The following is a 27,351-nucleotide window of genomic DNA, read 5'->3' as shown; positions in this document are numbered from 1 at the left end:
CTGCATTCATGTAGGTGCTGAATCAATGGGAAAACAACCAAGTTCTTGTTTAATATGTGTGCGTCTGTATTATTATCAATTTACTTAGTTGATGATTTTTGAAAATGACTTAGTCAAGCTATGATTTACCCATTTACACATTTTGGTACATCTGATCATTTGAAAGTATTCCTTTCAGCCCCTGCTTCCCCCCTTTGGACAGCATGAAATGACACAGATGGTAATGTCAGCAGCTTTGGAAGTGGAAGGAGACACACAGTGCATCCTAAAACTATTGTAGACTGGAGGATTAGTATTAATTTGGTTCAAAGAAATGAAAAGGATTTAGCCATCATCATTTTCTCCATTTCAACATTATACTTCCTAGACAAAGAAAGGATGATAAGGGAACAGGAGACATGTACATACTTTTTGCTTCCTTACTTTTCATGCACCAAAACTGCATTTTCCATGGCAGACTCACTCAGAACCCTACAACGTGGAATTTTAAGACATTTTTACTGTCAATTACATTGGAGAAAATTTTATAACATGTTTACTCCTTTTTTTCTTGGAAATTGCTCCTTTTTTGTCATTGATTTTGTCTGATATGAGTTGTGTGCATTCATCATCTTGAATATGTAAGTGATGGAAGAATTTTGTGTGGAACTTTGGGTAGTCATATTAAGGCTTCATTGGGTAGTATTCTTCATTGTCTCTGGGAGCCATCAGTCACTACAGATGCGATTTATATTTTTCCTTCATGGAAAAGAAAAAGACAAAATTTGTTCTTTACTTTGTTGCATTTAATATGGTTATTTCTTCACACATTCCCATTTAAATGCCCACCCAAAACAAATTTTTTTACATACATATGTATGTAAAAGTCTAGATCTCTTTTCAAAATTACCACGATATCCCCTCTGTGGCAATTCAGGCAGATGACAATGTTCCCCACTCCGAGTGCTTTGGCAGAGGAAGACTTGGTAGTTGCACATTGTTGCAGGATGCTCCTCATTAATTCCAACGCCGCCGATTCCATCCCAAAGCGTTTTCACTCTCTCAGCAAAGGTAGGAGGTTGTGATAGAAGAACCCAGATCCAGGCAAAGGAGGCCCTGAGCTAGTTAATGCAGCATAATTGTCTGGACATAGGCTGTCCTTTGTTTGTGTGGTTCTCTTTGAATCAGCCTTAATTAACTTCAGAGTGTTTCCAGATTGCCCACAAAGAAAAATTTACGTGTTTCTGTTTTAAATTGGACAGGATGTGTAATATTATACAGTTTGCAATAAAAGCCTTTGCTGGTAAAAACATTACAGATCGAGACAACTACACAGAGACTATATCTTTCAATGTTTCTGTGTGTTTTTGGCATCACTGATCTGCCTGCTTTAGTTCATTCACCTTTAAATGCAAACAGATGTTTTGTGATTGTGAAATTATTATTTATTAATATTACAAGCTCAGTGCAAAGAGAAAAGTAAATGCCAGGGATTGTTACCTGGAAAGGCTTGGTTTTATAGCTTTATGGGGGTTGAGGTGGTACTTATATACTGCTTCACATATAAAATACAACAAAGAGTTTTTTGCTGCTTTTATGAAATAAAGATATTGATTAAAATGTATTATTTTTTCTCTTTTTATTGACGTTAGAGGTATTATGGAAACCAAATAGAGGCTCTTTAAACAATATAAGGTAAATTGCTGATGAAATTATCATTGATATTGTATGTCTTCGCAGGTCTTTCCAGAATGTTTTGGTGTATTAACAGTTCCAAAACAGATTCTGAGCAGGTGTCAAAAAAGGGCACACAGATAGACATGATAGTTTGGTTCACAGATGTCACACTTTGTCAAGTACAGTACAAGCATCTGCACGTATGATTCTCTCTCCCACTGCAGCACATTTTTTTGCAGGCTGTAGTTGAAAGCATCCAGCAAATTTGTGAAAAAGGTAATTTGTAGGACAGAATTCCTGAACCAAACAAACCTTTTCCCTGAATAGAGCTGACATGCCCAGTTGTAATGATTTGGTGTCTAGTCGAAATGAGGGGCCTGGAACTCATTTGTGGCACCAGGCAGATTTTCATCTTCTGCATCTACTATTACACCTCCAGGCACAACAGGGTCAGTGAGAGTCCTCTGGAAGGGAAAGAAAAAATCTGGCTTGACCTTTTTTTCTCCTCTCAGTCTCCTTTCTGTTGGGCTTTAACAATAAAGAATTAAGCCCTGGAGTAGCCTGGGAAGCTCTTGATGTCTGGATAAGACCCTTTTTCATCAGGCCTCTCTGCATGGCAACAAATAAACAAGTATAATTACACCTTGGAGGGTTCATTCACCGCTTTGTTAGGATCAGGCCAGCGTGTGGTTTTCAAACAGATTTCAGTTTTGTCTTTTCCTGACTCACTATGACATGCTGATGGAGGATTTGGTGTCAAGATAAGGCCTCTGCTAAGAAGTGAGTGGCCTTTCACAAGCCTGATAGAGTTCAAGAAGAGTCATCTTTCCCTCCGTCATTGCTTTTAGTCAGTTGTGAGCATACTCAAGGTCTGGAGCATGGCAACTTTTAACCTGATCAGTCGTGAAGAGGTACACAACAAGGGAGGAGGGCTTCCTCTGTTGAAAAGCCTCTTGTCTTCCTTTTTTTGGGTGGGGGCTTTTGAAAAAAAGGTGGAGTCCCAAGAGGGGTTATACAGCTCTTTGGTAATTTCCATGAGAACTAAACACCCCAGCAAACACACACTTCAATCCCATAATTCTGCTGTCCCCAGGAGTAGCCGCTCAACTTCTGGTATCTCTGTAGAATGTAGACGAGAGAGGACACGCTTCATTTTCAAAAATGATAAACTGGATTTTTAGGAATGAAGTCACTTAAGAAAAAATCCAAGGTGGCTTTATATTTAAAGTGCCAAATTTGAAAGTATTAATTCAGCTGCATTTCCACAGTACACACACACACTTTCTGAGCCTCTTGTCCCATACGGGGTCGTGGGGAACCGGAGCCTAACCCGGTAACACAGAGCGTAAGGCTGGAGGGGAAGGGGACACACCCAGGACGGGACGCCAGTCCGTCACACGGCACCCCAATCGGGACTTGAACCCCAGACCCACTGGAGAGCAGGACTGCAGTCCAACCCACTGCGTCACGGCACCCCCCATTTCCACAGTAGCACAGTTTAAAAAAAAGAGAAGGGGAATCTTGTTTATTTCCTCTTACATTATAATGCTTTCTTTCCATTTTTCATAAAAACTGTGTAAGCCACCTTGGTGAATAAGGTGTGTGGGCTGAAAACACCACATAGTGTTCACTGGAAGTTGCTTTGCAGAAAAGTGTCTGATAAATAAATGTAAATGCAAATTAAGAAACTTGAGTCAGATGAAACCTTTTGTTTTATTGAAATCATTCTCATACATTTTGTTTTTTTTTTCAGTTATACACAATGACATATCGGAGGTGACTCATTAAGCTGATATGTTTTGATGATATTCAGGGTTTGTTGCGAGAAGAAAGTGTTCTCTGTACTGACATGGACAGGAAGGTATTCATGAAGCTCAAGAAAGGATCCTGCAGTTCTATGAGTCAGGTACATAACCTGAAGTTGGTTTTTAATACATAAAGCTGGGTTCCAATTTCTATCGAAATACAGCAGCCTTGTGTGAAATAACTAGCAAAGGTCCAACAACACTGATTATTTGCATTTGATATGTTATTTGGTGTGTTTGTGTTATATATTATCAAGATAATAATGAAAAAAATTATATAAGTCATTAAATACAATACAAAGACCTCTACTTTGAATCATTCAAGCTCATCTTTCATCATCTATAAAACATCTTACACCATCTTTTTCAAGGACTGATTTTAGGGCAGTGACACAGAGCGCTGAACAAAGGATTAGAGACATAATATAAATAAATGGTTGTCTATAAATTAAATTAGTACAATAACTCTGTAATTATTAAAGTTGTAAGTAAGCATATTGGCCTTGGAGGAGAGGAACCAAAAAAACTCCCAACCAAAAGGCAAGGGAGAAAAAAAACCTCTTGGGGTCTAAGTGCCAGTGACGTCCTACAATAAAAAAAAAAAAAGATTTTAAAGTCAGTTTACAGCTATTTATAACCCTGTAGGTATGTGCTAGTAACTTGATGTCCCAGTCCACCATGGCGTGCAGTCATCAGCTTCCATCAACATGGAGTGCCAACACATCTGATGTTTCTTAAAACTGCTGGAGAATGCTATCTATCTATCTATCTATCTATCTATCTATGTCATCGAGAGTCTGTTCTCGGTGACAGGGCTTATCTTGTCATTTGCTATGACAGTTCAACTTCTTATTATATATAGCCCCTGAATTTGTAACACAATCAGTGCACCTGAAGAACTGACACACCCTTTTCACAAGGGTTTCTTTCTTTCTTTCTTTCTTTCTTTCTTTCTTTCTTTCTTTCTTTCTCCTTGGTACTTGTTATGCCTTTTCCTCAGCTAAGATTAGATTTGAAGAAAGCTGGAAAAGTATGTAACTGTTTCTACAGCACAACATCAAAAAGACATTCTCACTAGCCCTGTTTGGGCAACGGTTCAGATTAATCCAGTAAAATACTTTGCAATGAGACAAACATGAAACGTTAACAGTTAAAATGGAATCTGAAACCTTATAATTTTATGTATTTTTTGCTGATAGTTATTCAAGGTGAATCTGTTTAATCTGAAAAAAGTTTGACACGCATATTAACTGTGGGACCGTTTCCCTCATTTACATGTTATCTTTGTAATTAAGAATTGTGTATTTAAATTAGGAGGCTCACCAGCACAAATATGGGTTTGGGAAGCTTGTTCTGCCATGTTTTCTTTTCTCACACTACTAAGATGGAAGCTGTGGGCTGACTCCTTTGCACATGGTGTTATCCTGCCACAAACGGGCCAGTGTGTAAATCCAGTTTGTGCCAGAGCACCACCCCAGCATCCCCTCACATTTCCCAGAGTCCCCCTGGAGATTAGCATGAAGAAATTAGCTCAGGCCCTCTGTTAGCCCCCACTTTTCTCCATGCTGACCCCATTGCCTTTAACAGAGTTCACAGCTGCTGGCATGGCCTTTGTGCATCTGTACTTCTGCCACAGGAAAGGCAGTGGATGGGTGGGGGAGGGATAAACTTTCCAATCAGCTGAAAATGTGAAGGATTTCTGTGAGTGACTGTCTTGTGTTTATTAAAGCTACCAACGGGTTAATGATGGGCAGCCTTCCAGAGAACAGTCAGGTCCAAATATTTCTATAAGTTTCAGAAATCCTTGTAACCGCCCATCTTTCTGCCAGGTGATATCTCTTTGGTATTTGGGTTGGTGATGTTTCAGTTGTTGCCTCTCGCCTGACATTCCTTCAGATGAGAAAATATGCATGGTGGGTAATAAATGCTGCAGTCTCAGAACGTGAATTTGTGTTTGGTTGTCCAAATTCAAAGCATGGAATGGAATCGCAATTAGCACTCAGTAAGGGACTGCTAGGCACCTGTTAAGACTCTCAGAGATCTCTTCAAGAAAAGATATGAAGTAAGCTGATTTACTCGGTTCCACAACAACCAACAAAGTACCACCCTCCTTTGGTAACAGTGTTGACCATTTTAAATTCATCTGTTTTTGTCTCTGTGGATCAGATTCTTATCACGGTAAGGATATTAATGGCTTTGAAGAAACTAATGAGAGTATATTGTTTTCCAGCAATAGGTCTTCTCTTTTGTGTTCTGGGAGCTTGGCTAAAAGAGGGGCGGTTAAAAGAATTACTGAGCATCTGAAGTGTCTCTAAAAAGCAGGGACAATATCAGTACGAAGCATGAGAGGAGTGTAAAAGTGTACTATACGCTTAAATCAGTTCTAAAACAGAATGATGGCTTTCACACTGTGTTTATTTAAATGTAATTGTCTTTATGTAGGGGTGCGGTGGTGCAGTGGGTTGGACCGCAGTCCTGCTCTCCGGTGGGTCTGGGGTTCGAGTCCCGCTTGGGGTGCCTTGTGACGGACTGGCGTCCCGTCCTGGGTGTGTCCCCTTCCCCCTCCGGCCTTACGCCCTGTGTTGCCGGGTAGGCTCTGGTTCCCCGTGACCCCGTAAGGGACAAGTGGTTCTGAAAATGTGTGTGTGTGTGTGTGTGTGTGTGTGTGTGTGTGTGTGTGTGTGTGTGTGTGTGTGTGTGTGTCTTTATGTAGATTGCAAGTTAAATAAGGATTTATTTGAAACGTATATAAATGTTTGGACCTGTTCATCCCTGATAAAATTTTTGTGATGGTCCTGCTGTAATTCAGCAGTTGTATGTCTGGTGATAATGCTTGCATAACACATGCATAATTCAGAATATGCAATTTTCATGCAGATCAGAAAAGATTGTTTGCCTTCATTAAATAACTCTGAGCTAAGTACTTTGATTTAACTTTATGTTAGTATTTTTCAACCAACACTGGAGATGTTCTTATGTGATAGACTGAGTATGTCGAACTCAAGGATACAGTACAGTAATGTGGTGGTAACAAATAATTGCTTTTTTTTTTAATTTCAGGTCTGTGGCTAGTGGGATGAAATGAAATCCCCATGCTGTGATTGCCATGGAAACTGGTGACACCCCTTCCATCTTGAGGCAGGAAAATGGGCCCTGTCAGACAACACCTCATGATAATGACTTCCTGGAACAAATCGCTGAGATGGAATCAGATAGGGAGAACAACCTGAGCGTGGCTACAAGGTACAGAGAGATTGGGTCGGGATTGGGTGCAGAGAATGCAGATGATACCTGGCTCTTTGCTGCAAAAGAGATCCCATGCAATGAATGCACCTCCTCCTTCTCAAGCTTGCAGAAGTATATGGAGCACCACTGCATGGGCACTCACACTCTCCACCTTAAGGAGGAGAACGAGAGTGATGTCAGTGACCTGGAAGATGGCGATGTGGAGAACCTGACAGGGGAGATAATTTACCGGGCAGATGGATCGGCCTTTATTATCAAGGACTCTGGCGAAAGCAGCCAGTTCAGCCCAGCTAGAGCCCAAGGCCATTTCTCCCCAGTGGCATTAAAGACTTCTCGGACTGCTGGTAGGGACAGGGCTCAACAGCCCAGTGGAGGGCCCATGGTGATTTTTCCGCAGGTCATCAACACTTTCCACATTGCAACGTCTCTTGGGAAACACTTAGTAGACGACCAGGCATTCCCAAATACCTCAACGTTTGCAGGGCCGGTCCTGCACAGTTTCCATGTGTATGACCTCCGACACAAAAATAATAAAGACTATCTTATTGGGGATGGTGCAGCCAAAAACTACTGTGTCTCCAAAGATGTTGCCAACAATGTGGACCTGTCAGAGTTTGATGGCTGCATAAGTGATGGAAAGAGGAAGCCCGTTTTGATGTGTTTCTTGTGCAAGTTGTCTTTTGGTTACGTAAAGTCATTTGTAAGCCATGCTGTGCATGATCACAGGATGACCCTCAACAAGGGGGAGCAGAAGCTTCTAGCTTTTAAGTATGTCTCTGCTATCATACAAGGGATTGGAAAAGACAAGGAACCTCTGTTAAGCTTTCTAGAACCAAAAAAACTGAACTTGGTTGTACCCCATTTTTCTGCCGCAGACCTCATAAGTCCCACTTCTGGCTTTAATGGTTTGTGGAAGACGTTTGATGTGGAAAATGGAAAATCTCTGCAGGGTTGCCTTGCCTTTTTGAGGCAAAGTGGGAGCCCTGCGGTCGTAACAGATGCACCACTCAGGAATGCAGAGATGTCAAAGGCTGGGGTGAACCTTGAGGAACTGGTTAGTTCAACCACTGACCCCCCTAATAGTTCAAGGGCTCACTTCAGCCTGCTGTCAGGTTCAAATCGCCTGGAGCAGGAGAGCAGCACTTTGCATTCAAATGGGACATTTCATATCAAAAGTGAGCCCCAGGAGCTGGGTCACGAGGACAAGGATGAAGGGGATTACTCAAACGAGCTTGATGGTGATGAAGAAATTGGAGACCTTGAAGGTAGCACCACTAGCAGAGATTTTCCTCTTTTAAACCAACGCATATCTCCTTCATCAACCTCTTTGTTAAAATACAGTGAAAAGGGTACTTCTTCACCTTTTCTGACTGTTTCTGATGATTTAGAAAGGACTAAAGAGCTTTTTGTAGTTGGGGACAGTAGCAATGACAACAGTAACCATAGCAGAAGTGACAGAGATTGCTTTGACCTTACTAAGGTTCAGGGCGGCAGTCCATTCTCTCATTCGAACCATCTCATACAAAGGGTTGACGAGGACCCTAATCTTTCTCACCAGCACACTGCTACGCTAGGCAACCCCAATGCTGGGAATGATTTCCCTGGCAACGGCATTGAATGTCCCAAGTGTGACACCGTTTTGGGTTCATCCCGCTTGCTTTGGGGGCACATGACAATGATGCACTTGCGGAATTCGTACAAAACGCTCAAGTGCCCCAAATGCAACTGGCACTACAAATACCAGCAGACGCTGGACACCCACATGAAGGAGAAGCATCCAGAGTCTGGGGGCTCCTGTTCCTACTGTGGAACAGGACAGCCCCATCCACGGCTTGCGAGGGGTGAGAGCTACACCTGCGGGTACAAGCCATTCCACTGTGAAGTCTGCAACTACTCCACTACCACTAAGGGTAACCTCAGCATCCACATGCAGTCAGACAAGCACCTGAACAATGTTCAGAGCCTGCAGAATGATGGCAATGACGCGGCCCTCAGCCGATCCATGCCTCAGACGCTTGCATCTGGCACGCCGTCCCCACCATCTAGGTCACTGAAACAGAGTCCTGCTTGGTGCTGTGAGGTGTGTGACTATGAGACTGGGGTAGCCCGCAACCTGCGTATCCACTTGACCAGCGAGAAGCACATGCATAACGTGGTAATGCTCCAGCAGAATACAAAGCAGATCCAGCATACTCTGGGCCTGAGCCTGGGCCTGGCATCAACAGAGGTTGACTTTTACCAGTACTACCTGGCCCAGAACCTCGGTCTGACCAGTGTGAAGCTGGAGAACTCTGCTGACCAGCAGATGAGGATCAGCCCCTCCCAGCTTGATCCCTCTATGAGTGCTGAGGTTGCCCCTTGTCTTGGTAAGCAGTCCTTTCTCTCTGATTAACAATGGTAACTAGGGTCTTTGCATAACTTTGTTGTACTCTTGTATTAGTTTGGATTTCAAAATGTTTAAAAATATTAAGTTAATATTTCAGATGTTTTTGTAGCACACTATCAGCATTGGTTACATATGTTTGTTAATATGTAATTATGTGCTTTGCATAAAATATAACAAAATATGGAGCCTATCAAACATATCTGAATGTCACCTGGGTGTGGATTAGCAGATTATGGCTTGCCTGTGTACTGGGAAACCAATTATGGTAATTTGGCAAATGTTTTCCCTCTGTTCAATTTCCTAAATCACTGCCATTTTTGAATATTTCCCATAATGGAGTGATGTAGTTCTGTTAAGTATGAAATAGACGGGATCATCATGTTAAGCCTTTTGTTAATTGGTGGTTTTGTGTTATTAGCAGATGTGAGCAGACATTCAGCACTGCTGTTCAGTGTGAACTAATTATTTAATTACATTTTTCTCTGGCTCTAGAGGAAACAAGTAGTCACTAAATTATATATAGGTATATAGGTCTCCTCAGGATGAATGAATCCTGAAAAAGTTGAAAAAAACTGGAATTAATTAATCTGTGCTGTTCAAGGGCTAAAAGTGTAGCACAGTTTTAATTTTCTCATCAAGTTTACTTGATGAAGCCAAACATTAAGGAATGGCACGGTGCAGTATAGGACTAATAGAAGGAATGGGTTAAAGCAGAGCATCTTAACCTTTTCTAGACCACAGACCTCTTGAAGAATCTGCTGAAAGCTTAGGAAAATGCCTATAAATATGGTTCTGCATTAAATTTATTACACTAAACTTAATTACCTTTACACAGAGTTATGTACAAAATTATGTCAGAGCTAATAGTATCATACAGTAGTAATATTGCAATTTTTAAGAAATATTTATTTAGTGGGGGGCGTGGTGGCGCAGTGGGTTGGACCGGGTCCTGCTCTCCAGTGGGTCTGGGGTTCAAGTCCCGCTTGGGGTGCCTTGTGACGGACTGGCGTCCCGTCCTGGGTGTGTCCCCTCCCCCTCCGGCCTTATGCCCTGTGTTGCCGGGTAGGCTCCGGTTCCCCGCGACCCTGTATGGGACGAGCGGTTCTGAAAATGTGTGTGTGTGTGTGTGTGTGTGTGTGTGTGTATTTATTTAGTTAGACAGCCCTTCTACAGACCAAGGCATCCATAGGCCCCAGGTTAAAAACTTTTACACTTGCTATAACTGCTTCAGTAACCAGTGTAGCTGAATGTATTTATTTCTTTGTGTGTTATTGTTGTTGTTATTATTAAAATTATTATATGGTTATATAACGTAAATGTTTATCTGTATCATAAAAAAATTACTAGGAAGATGATTAGGAATCGTCAATATTCTGAGAAAGTTTTATGCAGCTACTCCTGTGATTAACATTGGTGCATATGGTGAAAAGAAACTAACTGTACTTAATCACACGTCTGCAGCTAAGTGTCTCTTGCTTCTAATGTAATGCACAAACTGTATTTTTTGTGAAATGTACGTCACTTTGGAGAAAAGCGCCTGTTAAAGGAATAAATGTAAGTGTAAATGTATTACAATATCTTTCCATCCAAAGGATGTTTAGGGGACAGCAAAGGCTACCATGGAAAGATTGCATATTGTGGTCATTGTTTTATATCTGTTCCCACGTTTCAGTTATATTATTCCTATGCCTTTTATTCTTCTGTATTGCTATCCTCCGTTTTTTTCCCCACAGTGAATAATGAGCTGTCACAGGAGACCTCTCTAGTGGGTAGTCAACTCATGGGCAGCAACGTGTCCACCCCGGACAAACATCCTTTGCCATGCCACAGTGATACCCAGCTAAAGCTCTTTCAGTGTGCTGTGTGCTCCCACTTCACCACGGATAGCCTGGAGGCCCTGGTGAACCATGCCATGGCGGAGCGTTTGCTGCCCGAGGAGGAGTGGCGCACCTCTCCTGGTGGTGATCTCCACCAGTGTCAGCTGTGCGGCTACAGCACGCAAGTGTGCACCAGTTTTCAGCTGCACTGTGAGACCGAGAAGCATGTGCAGAGGTATCAGCTGGCAGCGCACATGCGTGAGACTGGCGGCCCTGGCTGTTGGAAGATGAAGAGCACTGAAATTGTTGATCCCATGCAGCTCAGGTGCATCGCGTGCAACTACCATGGTAACAGTGTGGAAAAGTTCCATCTGCATGCCACCAGACCGCAGCATGAAGCAGCCGTAAGAATCTACAAGGTGGGTGGGTTGAGCAGCTACGAGTCGTAATTCTTGCACGGTACAAGACAACAGATTTGAAACAATAGCGAGATGGCATGAAAACAGCTAGTGTGCTTTGTCTGCCATGTTGATCCTGGGCACTGGGGGTGTACTCAAATCCACAAAAAAGACATGAGAGAGTTAAGTTATTCAGTGTCTTTTCCATGAAGCCCAGGCACCATAGAGCTTACAGTGAAGCATGTGCCAGGAGCAGCTTCGACAATATCCAAGAAAATCAAAACTAACTGAGTTCTTACCAACACATCAATGCATATCAGTGACATGAGCAGTGTAATCGATGCACTTGAAATTTTCACTTACCTTAATATGTGTTGTCATGCCCCCATTAGCAGCTTTAAACCCCTTAACAGTCTTCTTGCGGCATTCTCGTAAACTCCATTTGGACTTACATGAGGTAGCTCCTGCAGAAACTGCTCATTAGACATTGAGGTTAATTTACTGTGGGACAGTTGGTCAGTATAAAGCACTTCATTCTGCAGTTTAATCCTGAACTCGAAAATAATTGCATGTGGAGTGTTTTGTTTTAGAAAACCTTTGCATGACACTTTTCTCTGTTAAGTTACTTTCTATGATTTACCTGTTTATGCAACTGGGTAACTTTTACTTCAGCAATTTAGGGTAAGTTCCTTGCTCAAGGGTACTACAGCAGGAGGTGTTCACACCCGGCTCTTTCAAGACCAAAGACAGTGGTTTTAATGATAGCACCACCCGCTGTCCCAAAGTGTGCAGGATGGTCCTCAACTAAGGGCCATTCCTTAATGTGCTAAGCAAATAAAGGTTTCATTTTCCAAAGCATCTCAGGTCATTTTTACGAATGCTGATATTAAATGAGAGAAAAATAGCACTTGTTAATGTGATGTGCACTAAGGTTTTTAAAAATTATCGTGAATAGCTATGATTAAATTTCTAATGATTAGAAAATGTCTGTGAACTGCCTGTATTCCCAATCTTTATTATTTTGCCCACAGGCTATTTTGGAAAGAAATTCGTTTTCATAAACAGTGAAAGTTAAGGCAACAATATTTAAGAAATGTGCTATACGCACACACATTACCTGAAGCCACTTGCCGCTTGTCCCAAGCAGGGCTGCGATGAGCTGGAACCTAACCTGGCAACATAGACACAATGCTGGAGGGGGAGGGGACACACCCAGGATGGGATGCCAATCCATCACAAGGCACCCCAAGCAGGACTTGAACCCCAGACCCACTAGAGAACAGGACCTGGTTATGCCCACTGCGCACCCCCATGCTATACAGTATATCTATAATAATGTGCTACGGGAGCAGGTGATAGCTTAGTGGTTCAAGTTCCTACCTGTCAATCTCCAGCTCACCCATCTGAATTTCACCTATTGCTGTAGTTTCCTTTAGCGAGGTATTCTGAATTGCTCTAGTAAAATCACCCGGCTGTATAAATGCTTAAAGATTTATACATAGCCAAGTTACACTTTGAGCTGCTGGAGAAAAGAGTCAGCTAAATGAATAAATGTCAAGTTTTAGAGCCGTACAGTTCTGTAGATAAATACATCTTTTTGCCATCTTTCTTGTAGTACAGCAGCCACATATGGTCAGTAATAAACACAACTGTTGCAAATTACTTTACACATTAATTTGTATATAGTTTTATGATACAAAACATTTCACTCATATTTTGCATTTTCCCTCCAAAAAACTGGCCTTCAGTTCAAGATGTATCATCACTAGTGTGCTTCTGGGACAGATTTGGCACCACCGTGACCCTACTTTGGACGAGCTATTACAGATAATGAATGAATGGCTAATGATGATGATGATAATTATTATTGTAGTGTCTCCCCACAGAGCTACTAGAAACCGGCTCAGGAGTCAGGGTAAAAGAAATGTGCTCTTTATTAGAAGCGTGCATGTCTCTTAACACCAGTCTTAACAAAGACGCTTTAGACAATACAAGTCACACCGAACACTTGAGGATCCCCCTGGGTCACTTGCAGCCCCCCTGCTGCACCCCATCGTTATGCCTTCATCTCACTGGGCGGTGAGCAGGTGGAGATCCATACACCATGTGCTGCTCTCTCTCTCAGTTGGAGAGGAGTCTGGGAATTGGGTTGTGAGGACGGGAGGTGGCAGACGAGACAAGAGCTTTCCATTGGGCAGGAGGAGCTGATAGGTGACTGGAGTGACCCCACGGAGAACCTTGAAAGGGCTGAGCTTCTTCGAGGAGAGGTGTACCATGAGATCCCATGTGGAAAGCCAAACCTGTTTGCCTGGGTGGAGGACTAGGTGGCGGCAAACTCGATCCAATTGCTGCTTGTACCTTAAAGTGCTCTGTTGGAGGTGCTCCTTTACCATCCACCAGGTCTCCCTGCTGTCCTTGTACCAGTCCTCCACCATGGGGTTTTGGCTCTGTTGGAAGTGCCAGGGAAACATGGCCGGCTGGTGCACCACTACACAGCTAAACGGGGACACACCTGAGAATTCATGCGTTAAGGAGTTATGGGCGTACTCCGCCCATGGCAAGAGGCAGGGCCCACTGATGCTGCTTCTGGGTGCAGTAACTCCGTATATAGTACCTGATGTTCTGCTGTAGCTGCGCTACCTACCCATTGGCTTGCAGGTGATATCCCGAGGTCAGGCTCACAGTTACCCTGAGGAGGTCTCAGAATTTCTACAAGACTCGGGAGGTGCACTGTAGGCCCTGATCCGATACAATGTCTTTGGGGAAACCTAAGAACCAGAACACCTGCTGAAAGAGAACTTTGGCTGTCTGCAGTGCGGTTGGGAGCTTTGGTAGGCGAATCAGGTGACAGGCTTTTGAGAACCTGTCAATGAACATTAGGATCACGGTCTTACTGTCCGAGGGGGGCAGGTCCTCTGAGGTCATTGAAGGCGTGTTGGGCCTGCTCGGTCCAGGTCAGCCGTGTCCCCTTTCTGATGGTCAGGACAGTGAGTGGTGCTGCTACGGTGCTGTATCCCTGAATGAAACGTCGATAGAAATTTGAAAACCCCAGAAACCGTTGTAAGCCTTAACGATAGTCAGTTTTGGCCATTCTAGGACTGCACTGAACTTTTCAGGGTCCATGGCTACCCCTTGCTGGCTAAGAATGTACCCAAGGAATGACACTCGGAGTTGATGGAAGAGACACTTCTCCCCCTTTATGACTAGCTTATTGTGCAGGAGTAGGGTTAGCACTGCCCAAACATTTTTCACATGCTGTTCCCGAGTTCACCAGAAAATCAGGATATCATCTAGATAGACAATTACACACTTGTTGAACAGACTCCCCAATACGTGCTTAACAAATGCCTGAAAGACAGTGCGTTTGACAGACCGAAAGGCATAACGAGGTATTTCTAATGGCCCATTGTGGTGGTGAAGGTGGTCTTCCGCTCATCACCCTTCCGTATTCGGATGAGATTATAGGCACTACGGAGTTCTAATTTGGTAAATATGGTGGCTCCACGCACTCTCTCGAGGGCGGACGTGATCAAGGGCAATGGATGCGAATAGTGCAGTATAATGGCATTCAAACCGTGATAATCAACGCAGGAACGAAGCCCCCATCCTTCTTTCCTACGAAAAAGAAAACCCACTGAAGCGGGTAAGGGGCAAATGATACTTGCACTCAGTGCCTCTGTGATGTCAGTGGCGGGCTGTGCATTTCACACCTAGGCCTTCAGTTGTGTCCTACCTGAATTAATACACCTCTTAATACCATCATTATGATGCCACGGCTATAGAAACCATCAATATTATATAGAAACGCAAAGTATAACAGGGCGTTGCATCACAGAGACAGGTATCTCATGCAGTGAGAATGAATGCCATTACTAAAGCAAGAAACCCAATTAACACAGTTCAACAAGTCTTCTTTCACTGCAGCCACAGCTGTGCCACATACATCATCTCTAGCAGAAACATCAATATTAACCTAATAAAATGACAAAAATACAGTCCACCCCGGGTTTTCCGTGTATTTTTGTAGTACCTTTTGAGTTCTCCGACCACGAAAACCCCAGGGATTACGGTTTTCCCGGGGATTTGAAATTAAGGCAAATTCTGCAGGAAAGAAAATGCAAAAGCATAAATGGTTCATGAAAAAGCTTACCAAATGTTTATATTTTAGCTTGTGCAGTTTGCTACAGATGTGGCTTGCTAGCTCTGACTAGTGCGCTCTCTGACCATCCAATCAAAGGATGTAAAAATGCCAATGTTATTGTACGCCTGCTAGATGGCCCTGGTGTCGCCAACTCGAAATTTGATTGGTTAAAGCAACAGTTTCATTGCCATTTATTTTAAGCTACAGGCGCTCGCACTGTTGATTCTGAAGGCCTCAAGGCAGGTTTCTTTGACCCTGGCAACACATGATGGCTGAAATATGATTGGATAAAAGACTATTGACTATAGACTATTGGGAATAATTTAATACACATTCATGGAAAAAATACTGTATATTAAAATGTAAGTCAATGATTCTGATAGTGTTTAGGCCAGCAGAGAAGGCTTTGCTGGCCCTGACGGTTCGCCACTGTGTGATGTAAGCCTCCATCACCTTTTGTTTGGGCAAGGACAACGGGTAAAATCGACCGCGGGAGGGCATAGCTCCCGGCAAGAGTTCTATGGTACAGTCCCAGGGACAATGTGGAGGGAACGCCGCAGTGCAAGCTTTACTAAAGACCTCGCTGAGGTCCTTATACTCCTGGGGAATGGGTGCGGAGGAAGCCACCTCAGGGCTCTCTATGGATTTAGCCCGGCACGACAGCTGAAGACAGGAATTTCCCAAGCCGCCACTAGCTCCCCTGAGCTCCAGCGGAAGACCAGGTCGTGCTGTGCCAACCAGGGGAACTCCAAAATAATGGGTGAGTCCGGAGAGTGGATTACATAGAATGCAAGAGTCTCCTGCTAATATGCCCCAACCAAAACCCGCAGGGCATCTGTGCGTGAGTCCACTATCCAGGTTCCCAATGGTTGGCCGTCTAAGGCACAAATCTGCAACGTTATGTCACAGGGCCTAGTGGGGACCTGGTTATGCTGTACGAACCCGATATCTATGAAACACTCTGCTGCGCCCGAATCCACCAACACAAGCATCTGTACCTGACCCCCCTTCCAGGCTAGGCAAACAGGTAGGCTTAAATGGGGCTGGGAATAGCGGGGTGTACTAACCTGTGGTTGCAATTGCGGGTCGGGGGGGGCGTCGGATCGAGCAGTCCGAGCAGGTGTGTCATGGCGCTCCACAGTAGAGGCACAGCCGCTCCCAGATCCTGCGTTTGCACTCCTCCAAGGACAGCCTGGCACGACAGATCTGCATTGGCTCTGGGTAGTTGTCTTCCGGTTCCAAAGTGGCAGCCATACATCCTGGTCAGAGGTTTTGTTTGCCGGACAGGTTAGCGACAGCCACGGCCACTTTGACAAAGCGGTCGAGAGTTGAGAGATTAAACAATAATGCATTTTATAGCAGATGAGTTATAGTGGTGGCACAGCAAATAGCGCTGCTGCCTCACAGTGCCGGGGTGGTGTGACAGGATATGGGTTTGATCCCTGCTCGGTCTGTGTGGAGTTTGCATGTTTTCTCCATGTCTGTGTGGGTTTCCTCCCACAGTCTAAAGACATGTGATTCTCCCATAGTGTGTGTGAGTGATACAGAGAGAGTGTGTTCCACAGATGTATGAATGAGTGAGTAATGTATCTAGCACTGTAAGTCACCTTGGTGAATAAGGTGTGTGGGCTGATAACACTACATAGAGTTCATTGGAAGTTGCTTTAGAGAAAAGTGAATATTATTGTTTTATTTTTTATAGAGCGCTCTTCTCACGCAGTGACACAGAGCGCTTTAACACAGACATAAGGCAAGAAAAACAGATACAAACAAAGAAGACGGTCAGCTAATGGCTGCCATAATGAAGAACTTATTATGGAGCTATAAGTATACCTACTGGCCACCGAGGAAAGGAACAAAAACTCCCAACTGAAAGTTGAGGGAGAAAAAACCTCTGGGGGTCCACAGGCCAGTGGTAGCCCACCCCTCCTGGGCATTCTAGAAAATAACAATTTGTAAGCCAGTGTTTAACAATTATAATGTTGGTAAATGGCATCTTGGATCCCCGACTCGGCATGGAACGTCTCGATCGTCACGGCAGATGACATCATCCTCTGTCAGCATAGGATTCGTCTGTCACCACTGGCCAGCCTCCTCAGGTCTTATGTAGCGAGGTAGTGCTCAACGAGAAGATAGGACAGAGTTAGTAATTTGTTACTTAAGTAAATTTAAAATGCATCTTTGTAAAGGTGATAAAATAAATAACCAAGGCAGGTTGAATTACATTACGAAGTGGAATGCCTGAGTGAACATATAAGTCTTAAGTCGGGTTTTGAAAACAGAAACAGACGGGGCATTTCTGACAGTAACTGGTAGACTATTCCACAGTTTAGGTGCTCTATAACTAAAGGCGTGACCTCCTACTGAGGTCTCATTGATCACAGGTACTTTAAGGTAACCTGCATCTAATGAACGGAGATATCGTCCTGGGATATAAAGATTAATGATCTCACAAAGGTAAGCCAGTGCAATGCCATGTATTGCCTTATAGGTCAAAAGTAGGATTTTATAATCAACTCTATAAGAGACTGGGAGCCATTACATAAATAAATTTAATGTAATGGATGCAGACACACAATTATTAAAAAGTTGCCAGTTTGTACAAAACTAGTGGTTTTGCGAGTGCACTTTACACCAGTATCAGAATATGGAATTGATAGCAAATTTTAAAAAGTGTATGATGGTGTGATGCAAGTTTATGGAGCAATTAGGAGATCAGGAGAGAAGTGTGTACCCTTTTTGAAATACTGAAAAGGATTTAGCAGTTCTGAGGGAAAGACTAATCTTATTTCACTGCACTGGAGGCAAGAGAAATTTTATCTTTAACTTCTTACATTCCACATTTTTTTCCAGTGTGTGCAATAAGCAGATGATTCAGTTCTGTGTAATTCAGTTAACTGGCAGCTCTGGCCAAGACAACTGTACTCTGAGACCCTTCTTATACTGATGTGATCCTTCATAAATGATTTTAATTTAATTTTGGTTTCTGATAGATTGCCTACAGATTAGAAAATAGCTCACAGAGGTCAAGAGAGTAGGTGAAATAAAAAAAAAAAACTATTAGAACAGATAAAAATGAGAGCACACACACATGCACACGATCTTATGGACTGTTAAAGTTCTCACAATTATTAGATGGGCCTCTTACCTTGTAATATCTTTGTTGTTGTTATATAAACTCTAAGGTGACACTCTGAGCTCCAAGATCCTTATCATCATACTGAGATGTCACTGTGTCATGTGTGGTGTTTCAACATGCTTTTCATCTGAATGAAGAAGATTGAGATTTTTGCCCCTAGACTTTGGCACAGATTGGATCAGTCCTTTGTCCACATGCATAGGATGTAGTGATCAATGATGACAAAGAGATGTATTGGAATTAAAACCTTTGATGGAAAGCAACTGATGTCCAACACAAAAACACAGCATGAAACCCCAACAAAGATAAGTAACAGCTGGTAGTGTAGTGGTTAGAATGACTGCTTTATGACCCAGAGGTTGCAGGTTTGAGTCTTACCTCTAGCTGTAGTACCCTTGAGCAAGGTACTTATCCCAAATTGTGCCAGTAAAATTACACAGCTATAAAATGGGTAAATAGTTGTAACCTTAACATTGTAAGCTGATTTGGAGAAAAGTAGCAGCTAAATTAATGCTTGAGTTCTCTATGGTCTTGCTTGCATTTAGTCCTTATTGTAAAGTATAGTAAATTTGGCCCAAGGTAAATTGCTATGTGTCTGTGTTAATACTAAGTATTTATTAATGTAATTTTTTATTTCAGCAGACCAAATGAAGGTAAGAACTTCAGTCAAGGGCACTACAGAGAGTGGTAGGATTTGAACATTGGCCCTTCAAGTGTAAGGCAGCAGCATTAACAATTGTTGTACCTACTTCTCCTGCTTGTCATCTGGGCAAATTCTTTAGAAAGTCTTTTCCTCTTGGTTTTATGCACCTTGCTATACAATATTTTTTTCCATTCCATCTTCCTCCGCTATCCGGGGCCGGGTCGCGGGGGCAGCAGTCCAAGCAGAGTCCTCCAGACTTCCTTCTCCCAGCACACCTCCTCCAGTTCCTCTGGGGGAACCCCAAGGCGTTCCCAGGCCAGCCGGGAGACATAGTCTCATGCTATACAATATATTCTTCTGTTTTTCCCCACAATAAAAGAATCATAACTCAGTTAGGGAATATATCTGAATTATTTTCAATAACTTGCATAGAGCAATGGAAATGATATCTCTGACTTTTTTTTGTTTTGCATTTGTTAACATGGTATGTACGTATAAAGCATTACTTCTGTAATTAATTTGGAATGTTAGGTCCTCAGGCTGGGATTTTGAGCACAATACAATTTCCTTCCCCCAGCCTTAGTAGGATTAGATGCCTAGTAGTAGTCACATAATCCTTAATACCATGAAATAGACCTAATAGAATCCACTCTCACATTTACATTTATTCACTTAGCAGACACTTTTCTCCAAAGCAACTTAAAATGGATACTATGTAGTGTTACTAGCCCACACACCTTATTCACCAAGGTGACTTATGCTGCTGGGTACATTACTTACAATGGGTCACTCATCCATACATCAGTGTAACAAACACAAATGGGGGACCCTGAACAGCAGGTCTTCAGACTGTGGGAAGAAACCCACATAGACACAGGGAGAACATACAAACTCCATACAGACTGAGTAGGGATCAAACCCACATCCTCTTGCACCACCCAGGCACTATAAAGCAGCAGCACTACTTGCTGTGCCACCATGCCACCCATAGTTACAGTGACTTCATAATTATGCTCATAAATTCTAATCTATTTCCTGAATTTGTTGTGTTTAGAGTGCTTTTGCCAGGTTAGTCCATCTTTCTTAGACACAAACAATGACAAGAGTGTTCAAATGGCTTTTGTTTCAGTTGATAGTGTCTTCCTTTAACACACAACATGTTCCACTGGCACAGTGTATTCTAAGGCCAACTTGTTGAAAGAGGTTTTATTTTTCTTCCAGACAAAGGAAAAAAGAATGTGGGGGAGGGTGGGGGGGAAGCATTCCAGAAACATTCCAGCAATCATCAAAGTATCCACAGGAATGCTGAGTGAGCTTTGGTATGTGGACTGTTCAGACCTTATCTATGAAATTCCTTGCATATCCTGTTATAGATGACTACTTCATCAACACTGATGGTAATGTATAAAGGTATGTGTATGTAAAAAGTCAGAGTTTAGAGTCTACAGTTAATTATTTTGTTATTAGAAATTCCTTTCCACATTGCGTCTCCGTAATTTGCTGTTTAGAGGAATACTTCAGATCGTGTGGGATAGGTACCTCATGTTAAATGGTAACTGTAAAATATACCATTTAGATTGATAATGAAATGTAAAATTTTCAAGGCAGAAGAAATTAGTCCTTAATGTTATCAGGCAAGGGGGTGTGGTGGCACAGCAGGTTTTGTCAGTGCCCGCTGTGTGGCAGGTCTGCCGTTCAACCACTGCTTGGGGTGCTTTGCAACAGACTGATGTCCTGTCCTTCTTGTGTCCCCTCCCTCTTTGGCTTTGTGTCCTATGTTGCTGGGTAGGCTCTGGCTTGCTGCGACCCCACTTGGGACAAGCAGTTGTTTCCATTGATTGGTTATCAGGCAAATTGTGCGTTATTTAACATAACACATGCAGAAAACAGTTGTGACTAAAGTAGAGGGGGAGTATAACTTAAGATTATTACAACTTAAAAAATGCAAAAATAGGAGCTATCACCAATGAGGGGGTGCGGTGGAGCAGCAGGTTTGGCCTGTGTCTGCTCTCTGGTGGGTCTGGGGTTTGAGTCCTGCTTGAGGTGCCTTGTGACAGACTGGAGTCACTTCCTGGGTGTCCCCCCTCCCTCTCCCCCTCCCCCTCCCCCTCCAGCCTTGCGCCCTGTGTTGCTGAGTTAGGCTCTGGCTCACCGTGACCCTGCTTGGGACAAGCGGCTTCAGTTAATGTGTGCGTGTGTGTTACCGATGAACATCAGAGAATTGCTAGAAAAGACCTCCATCATTTAACCAACTGTCCACTGTCATGGATACAATTGTGGTGGTAATTACAAAACACTGCAGATTTTATTCAGTCCAAAGTATCTCTTTTGACTCAGTGCACATGTGTTTTCTCTCTCTCTCACACACACACACACACACACACACACACACACACACACACACACACACACACACACACACACACACACATTTTCTGAACCGCTTGTCCCATATGGGGTCGCGGGGAACCGGAGCCTACCCAGTAACACAGGGCGTAAGGCCGGAGGGGGAGGGGACACACCCAGGACGGGACGCCAGTCCGTCACAAGGCACCCCAAGTGGGACTCAAACCCCAGACCCCCCGGAGAGCAGGACCCGGTCCAACCCACTGCGCCACCGCGCCCCCCACATGTGTTTTCAGTATCATTCTATTCTCTGACTTCAGTTTAAGTCAAGGTTCAATTTCATTTCCATCCATCCATCGATCCATCGATCCATTGATCCATCCATCCACCCACCCACCATCACCAGTAAAAAAATTTGTTTTCTGATACCACTTGCTTCATCTGACTTGACACTTTGATTCCAATCTACCAATTTAGAGGCTCAGTGGTTCAAACCAGTAACACAAATCCTTTCCTCAGTTTCAGCACAAATATAATTAGTTTGTGAACATATGTTAAAACTTTTGCCTCAGTGGGCAGATGAGCTTAATTCCCTGTAATCGAAGGCCAGGTTTAATAGGCTTGGCTACCTCTCTAGAATGTTGCTGTTGAGGGGGGTTGACATTAACTGCTAAAAGTGGATGACTCAGCACCAATTCACAGAATCAGATGAAATCAAAGAGCTAAATGAGGATATACACACACACACACATTTTCTGAACCGCTTGTCCCATACGGGGTCGCGGGGAACCGGAGCCTACCCGGCAACTCAGGACGTAAGGCCAGAGGGGGAGGGGACACACCCAGGACGGGACGCCAGTACATCGCAAGGCACCCCAAGCGGGACTCGAACCCCAGACCCCCTGGAGAGCAGGACCTGGTCCAACCCACTGCGCCACTGCGCCCCCCTTTGAGGATATACACTTATGCCATTTTCCCTTTTTGTAACTCTGTTATGTTGTGTTAAATTGTACTGAAAATGGATCAAAATTAATTTGGGGATCTCTGGATTTTTTTCTTTTTCCTTCTACAGCTTCTTCTAAAGTTATTTATTGATTTGGCTGACAGTTTAATGTGGCATAATTATTTGCCATTTACATATGTGGTTAATTTTTACTGTACCAATTCAAGGTAAGTACCTTACTCAAGAGTACAATGGGGTGGGCAGGGAATTCCAACCTAGGTGTTTCAAATTCAAAAACAAATTATTAAAAAAATTATTTCCTGTTGACCTATACATACTTCTTTGTCAAACTGATATTCCATAATAAGTGTTATTTATGGACTGTTAGATGTGATGAGGCATTTCAGTGCCTTTTTTGTAAATTTTGGCCCAGTGTTACATTTTAGTGGTGATCAGTGGCGGAGTATTTTCACAACATAAGAAAGGCTCATGTGTTGTGAATACATTGAGAAGCAACATGATCTTATGTCATTTTGTGCATTAGGGCTGTGGCACTGCAACAGGGGATGTTGCATCCTAGACGGCAAATTCAAGAACCTTCGAAAATTCTGTGTTCCAGTACTCTGATGTGAAATTATATTTGTGGTGACAAGCCATTCCCAGATAATTAAGCTGTAGCTTCCACTTACTGTTTTTGGCTACAGTCCTTTATTAATGTCAGAAGAAACACATGTTCATGCTGAATGTCCTAATTTGTTTTTAGATTAACACTGGAAAAAGCAAATATAGATTTTTCTTTCCACATCATTATCTTTGCAGCCAATGTGATGTCATTCACCAAGAAGCAGTTATATTTAGTGTCAGTAATGCTGGAATTAAAAGAGGCAGTTTATCCAGTGGCTGAATCAGGCAAAAGCAGGTGATGTAGTGGTTAGTGAGTTTGAATTCCACCTTTTCCTGTAGCACCCTTGAGCAAGGTACTTATCTTGAATTGCTCCTGTAAGAATTACCTTACTGTGTAAATGGGTAAACAACTGCAAGCAGGAATTTAACAATTAGAATGATTAATTAATTATTAAATTAGAATTATTTAAAGTTTTGTTGCGAAAAAAGTCTGAGTCCATGGTTCTCTCATGGAAAAGGATGGTATGCCCCCTCCAGGTAAGGGGAGAGTTTTGCCCCAGGTGGAGGAGTTCAAGTATCTTGGGGTCTTGTTCACGAGTGAGGGAAGAAGGAGCGTGAGATCGGCCACAGACTGGGAATAGCGACAGTAGTAATGCGGTTGCTGTACCGGACTGTAGTGGTGAAAGGGAAGCTGAGCCATAAGGCAAAGCTCTTCATTTACCGGTCGATCTACGTCCCTACCCTCACCTATGGTCATCAACTCTGGGTGATGACCGAAAAAATAAGATCGCGGATACAAGCGGCCGAAATGAGTTTTCTCTGCAGAGTGCTGGGACTCACTCTCCGTGACAGGGTGAGGAGTTCGGACATCTGGGAGGAACTCAGAGTAGAGCCGCGACTCCTTCACATTGAGAGGAGCCAGTTGAGGTGGTTCGGGCATCTGATAAGGATGCCTCCTGGGCGCCTCCCTGTTGAGGTATACCAGGCACGGCCAACTGGGACGAGGCGCCGAGGTCGGCCCAGGACCCCTCCGGAGGGATTATATCTCACACTTGGCCTGGGAATGGCTGGAAATCGGGACAGGGGCGGCTGGGCCTCTCTGCTCTCCCTGCTGCCACCGCAACCCTTTTAGGACAAGTGGGACAGAAGATGGGTGGGTGGGTGAAATTATTTATCAGGAGGTCTCTCCAATCATACTGTGTAGCATGAAGAAAGAAATATGATTTTTTTTTTCAACTGTCTCCATGTCTGTATTTGGCCACTGTTGAGGTCCCCACATAAGTCCCCTTGCCTGGTTTCCACTGTCTGATCTGTGTGACCTATGCACATTCCTGGCATCCCCATCATGGTGCATGATGGGGTGGGCCATAGAGCCTTGTGGTGCCTTGGGGCATGGCCTCTGGATTGTCATGGAGAAGCAAGGGCAGTGATGGTACTGATTGTGCACCGGCATCCTGACAAACCATCAGATTAAAAGATTGGTCCCATAGGGTCCTGAGTGCAGTTGGTTGCCTGCCAAGCTGTAATCGGGTATGATTTTCTATTCAAGAAATTAGTTTTCTGTTGCATTATTTTGAATGGCTGTCATAGCCGTTGGTCAACTTGTTTGTTGGATTTTTTGTTTTTAAGTGGACATGTCCATAAAAAAATAATAGAGCATGAAGAATTGTGGGAGGCTGTATTTTTGCATAGCTATTTATATTATTAATCTTGTTTTATATCAGGTAGTTTTTTTAATTCTTTTTTTCGTTGTTCTCATACAGCTATGTGTGTGTTTGTGTGCTCATGTCTGTCTGTGGGAAAAAGACAAAACAGAAATTAACTGACCTTAGAGAAATTACTAGTCAGCAAATATTGTTCAGTTTTTGCCCTAAAAAAAAAAAAAAAGAAAAAATCTCAGCCATAATTTTCTTTATCTGAGAATTCCTGAAAAAGAATGTCAGAACCAAACTGGAATAATATACACACACACACACACACACACACACACACACACACACACACACACACACACACACACATTTTCAGAACCGCTTGTTGTCCCATACGGGGTCACGGAGCCTACCCGGTAACACAGGGCGTAAGGCCAGAGGGGGAGGGGACACACCCAGGACGGGACGCCAGTCCGTCGCAAGGCACCCCAAGCGGGACTCGAACCGCAGACCCACTGAAGAGCAGGACCCGGCCCAACCCACTGCGCCACCGCGCCCCCCACTGGAATAATACACTAATGTAAAAGAGCATGTTTCATTGTGCTATGTTAGTGTAAAATAGAATTTCAGAATAGACTGCAATATGTACATTAAAGCACTTCAAGGTGTCTTTTTTGGGATTTAGTCAGGTGAATCTGCTCCAGGAAGCAGCTGAGCAGTGGCTCCTACCAGTAAGCCAACCCAATTGCAGAGGCTTCTGTCTGGAAGGAAACAAAGATTGCAGTAATTAATTTTCCTTTGGATCAATCCCAGAAAAAGGGGGGGTGCAGCAGGTTTGGCTGGGTCTTTCTTTCTGGTGGGTCTAGGGTTCAAGTCCTGCTTTGGGTGCCTTGTGACGAACTGGTGTCCCATCCTGGGTGTGCCCCCTCCCCCCCAGCCTTGCACCCTCTGTTGCCAGGTTAGGCTCAGGCTTGCCACAACCCCCCTAAGGACAAGCGGCTTCAGCCAATGTGTGCAGCTTCAGAAAGGTCCCCCCCTTCACAGTACAACTCCAATTTAATTAAAACTCACAATGTTTTGACAGCCCTCAGAACAGCCTTGATACATAGCGAATCCCACGGACTCATGAGAAAACTGAGCTGGAAGGAAAGATGTACGTCACCACTGTTGACTCTGATCCCCAGCAGTCATTTAGCTGGGCTTCTTTTCAGAGGACAAGTTTGCACCTGCGGGGCTTACTATCACCTTTTCTGCACCCATGCAACAAGGCACATATTGTGTCTGTACAGAAGATGCTGTGACAGAGGCCATCATTTCCACCTTTGTTTTCATGCTTTGTTCACCTGCGGGGTATAGATAGTGTGGCAGTCCCAGTCAGAAATGGCACAGTGGCTCTGCTACCATGTAAGGTCCCAGCAACAGGCAGTTTATTCATTTAGTTGATGCTTTTCTCCAAAGCAATTTACAATGTTAAAGTCACAATAATTACAAGCTTAGAGTTATTTACCCCTTTATACAGGTGGGTAATTTTACTGGAGCAATTTACAGTAAGTACCTTGCTCAAGGGTACTACAACTAGAGGTGGGGATCAAACTTTCAACTTTTGGGTCCAAAGACAGCAGCTCTAACCACAATGCTACTAAATGTCTTATGCTACCAGTTTAATGTGATGGTGGCTCACATTGTGTCACATATTTGGTTCTGGACCCCTGCTGTTCTTAACACACTCATTTTGTTACGGTATCTTCCGTACAAACACAATATGTGCCCTGTTGCATGGGTGCAGAAGAGGCGCTAGTGCAGAAATTTCATCAACACTGTAAAAATTCCAGCTAGGGACAAATGTACATCCTGGTAGACTTTATTTACCTTTGAGTTTTGTGCAGAAATGAGGGTTTGTGATACACCTGCTGATGAATTAACACTTATATATGCAAAAACTGACTGCTCAAATAAATAACACATATATCAAGAAAAATTTACAAATAACTGAATGAAGTCTGAATGTATCCTTTGATTAAACCAAGGAAGAATTTGCATGGTGGGAGAGAGTAGGTGATGTAGTCGTTAGCACTGATTCCTTGCATTTGGAGGACTCTGGTTGAAATTCTACTTTCTTGTGTGGTAAATAAAGGTACTTACTGTCATAGCTGGTTCCGGAAGAAAGTGGCTGATCCAAGTGGGGTGCAGAATCGGAGCTTTATTCAGGGAAATCCTGGAAACTTAAAAGAACAGGCAGTAGGTCTCCGAGGCGCAAACGTCGTTGAAGGGGCAATCCAAAAGGTAAGGTCGGGACTCAGGCAAGAGGTCGATAATCATAAAGAGGCTTGAGAACTAAGGAGTAGGGTTATGGGACTGGAAAAGGACTAAGGGAGCAGGAAGGAGTGGAGGTATAGCAAGGAGATCGTGAGTCACAAGGCTGAACAAGGCTCCATGTCAGCTCCTGCTCTGACGCTGCCTTATATGCATCTGTCCATGCTGCGCCCCAGGTGTTCCACATTGGCTGGGCGGCATGGTTGTGACACTTACTCTGAATTGATAGAGTAAAAATTACC

General features: G+C 43.4%; 1 protein-coding gene across 7 annotated transcripts in view; it reads left to right on the top strand.

The window, feature by feature from the left end:
• The window catches only part of LOC108933732 (zinc finger homeobox protein 4-like), an 83,281-nt gene that overhangs the window by 12,438 nt on the left and 43,492 nt on the right, over positions 1-27,351 (top strand). For 5 of the 7 annotated variants that reach the window (XM_018750982.1, XM_018750987.1, XM_018750984.1 and 2 more), the window contains exons 2-3: positions 6,522-9,073; positions 10,827-11,329. In XM_018750982.1, the coding sequence (XP_018606498.1) occupies positions 6,568-9,073; positions 10,827-11,329 (3,009 nt within the window). In that variant the 5' untranslated portion in view covers positions 6,522-6,567. Of the gene's footprint in view, positions 1-3,529; positions 3,563-6,521; positions 9,074-10,826; positions 11,330-27,351 lie in introns of those variants that run through there. The other 2 variants (XM_018750986.1, XM_018750983.1) reach the window with 2 other exon arrangements.

Source organism: Scleropages formosus, chromosome 16, assembly GCF_900964775.1.
Source record: "Scleropages formosus chromosome 16, fSclFor1.1, whole genome shotgun sequence".
Classification (NCBI taxonomy): Eukaryota; Metazoa; Chordata; class Actinopteri; order Osteoglossiformes; family Osteoglossidae; genus Scleropages; species Scleropages formosus.
The sequence above is the reverse complement of the archived record's forward strand: the minus strand, read 5'-3'. Positions and strand labels throughout refer to the sequence as shown.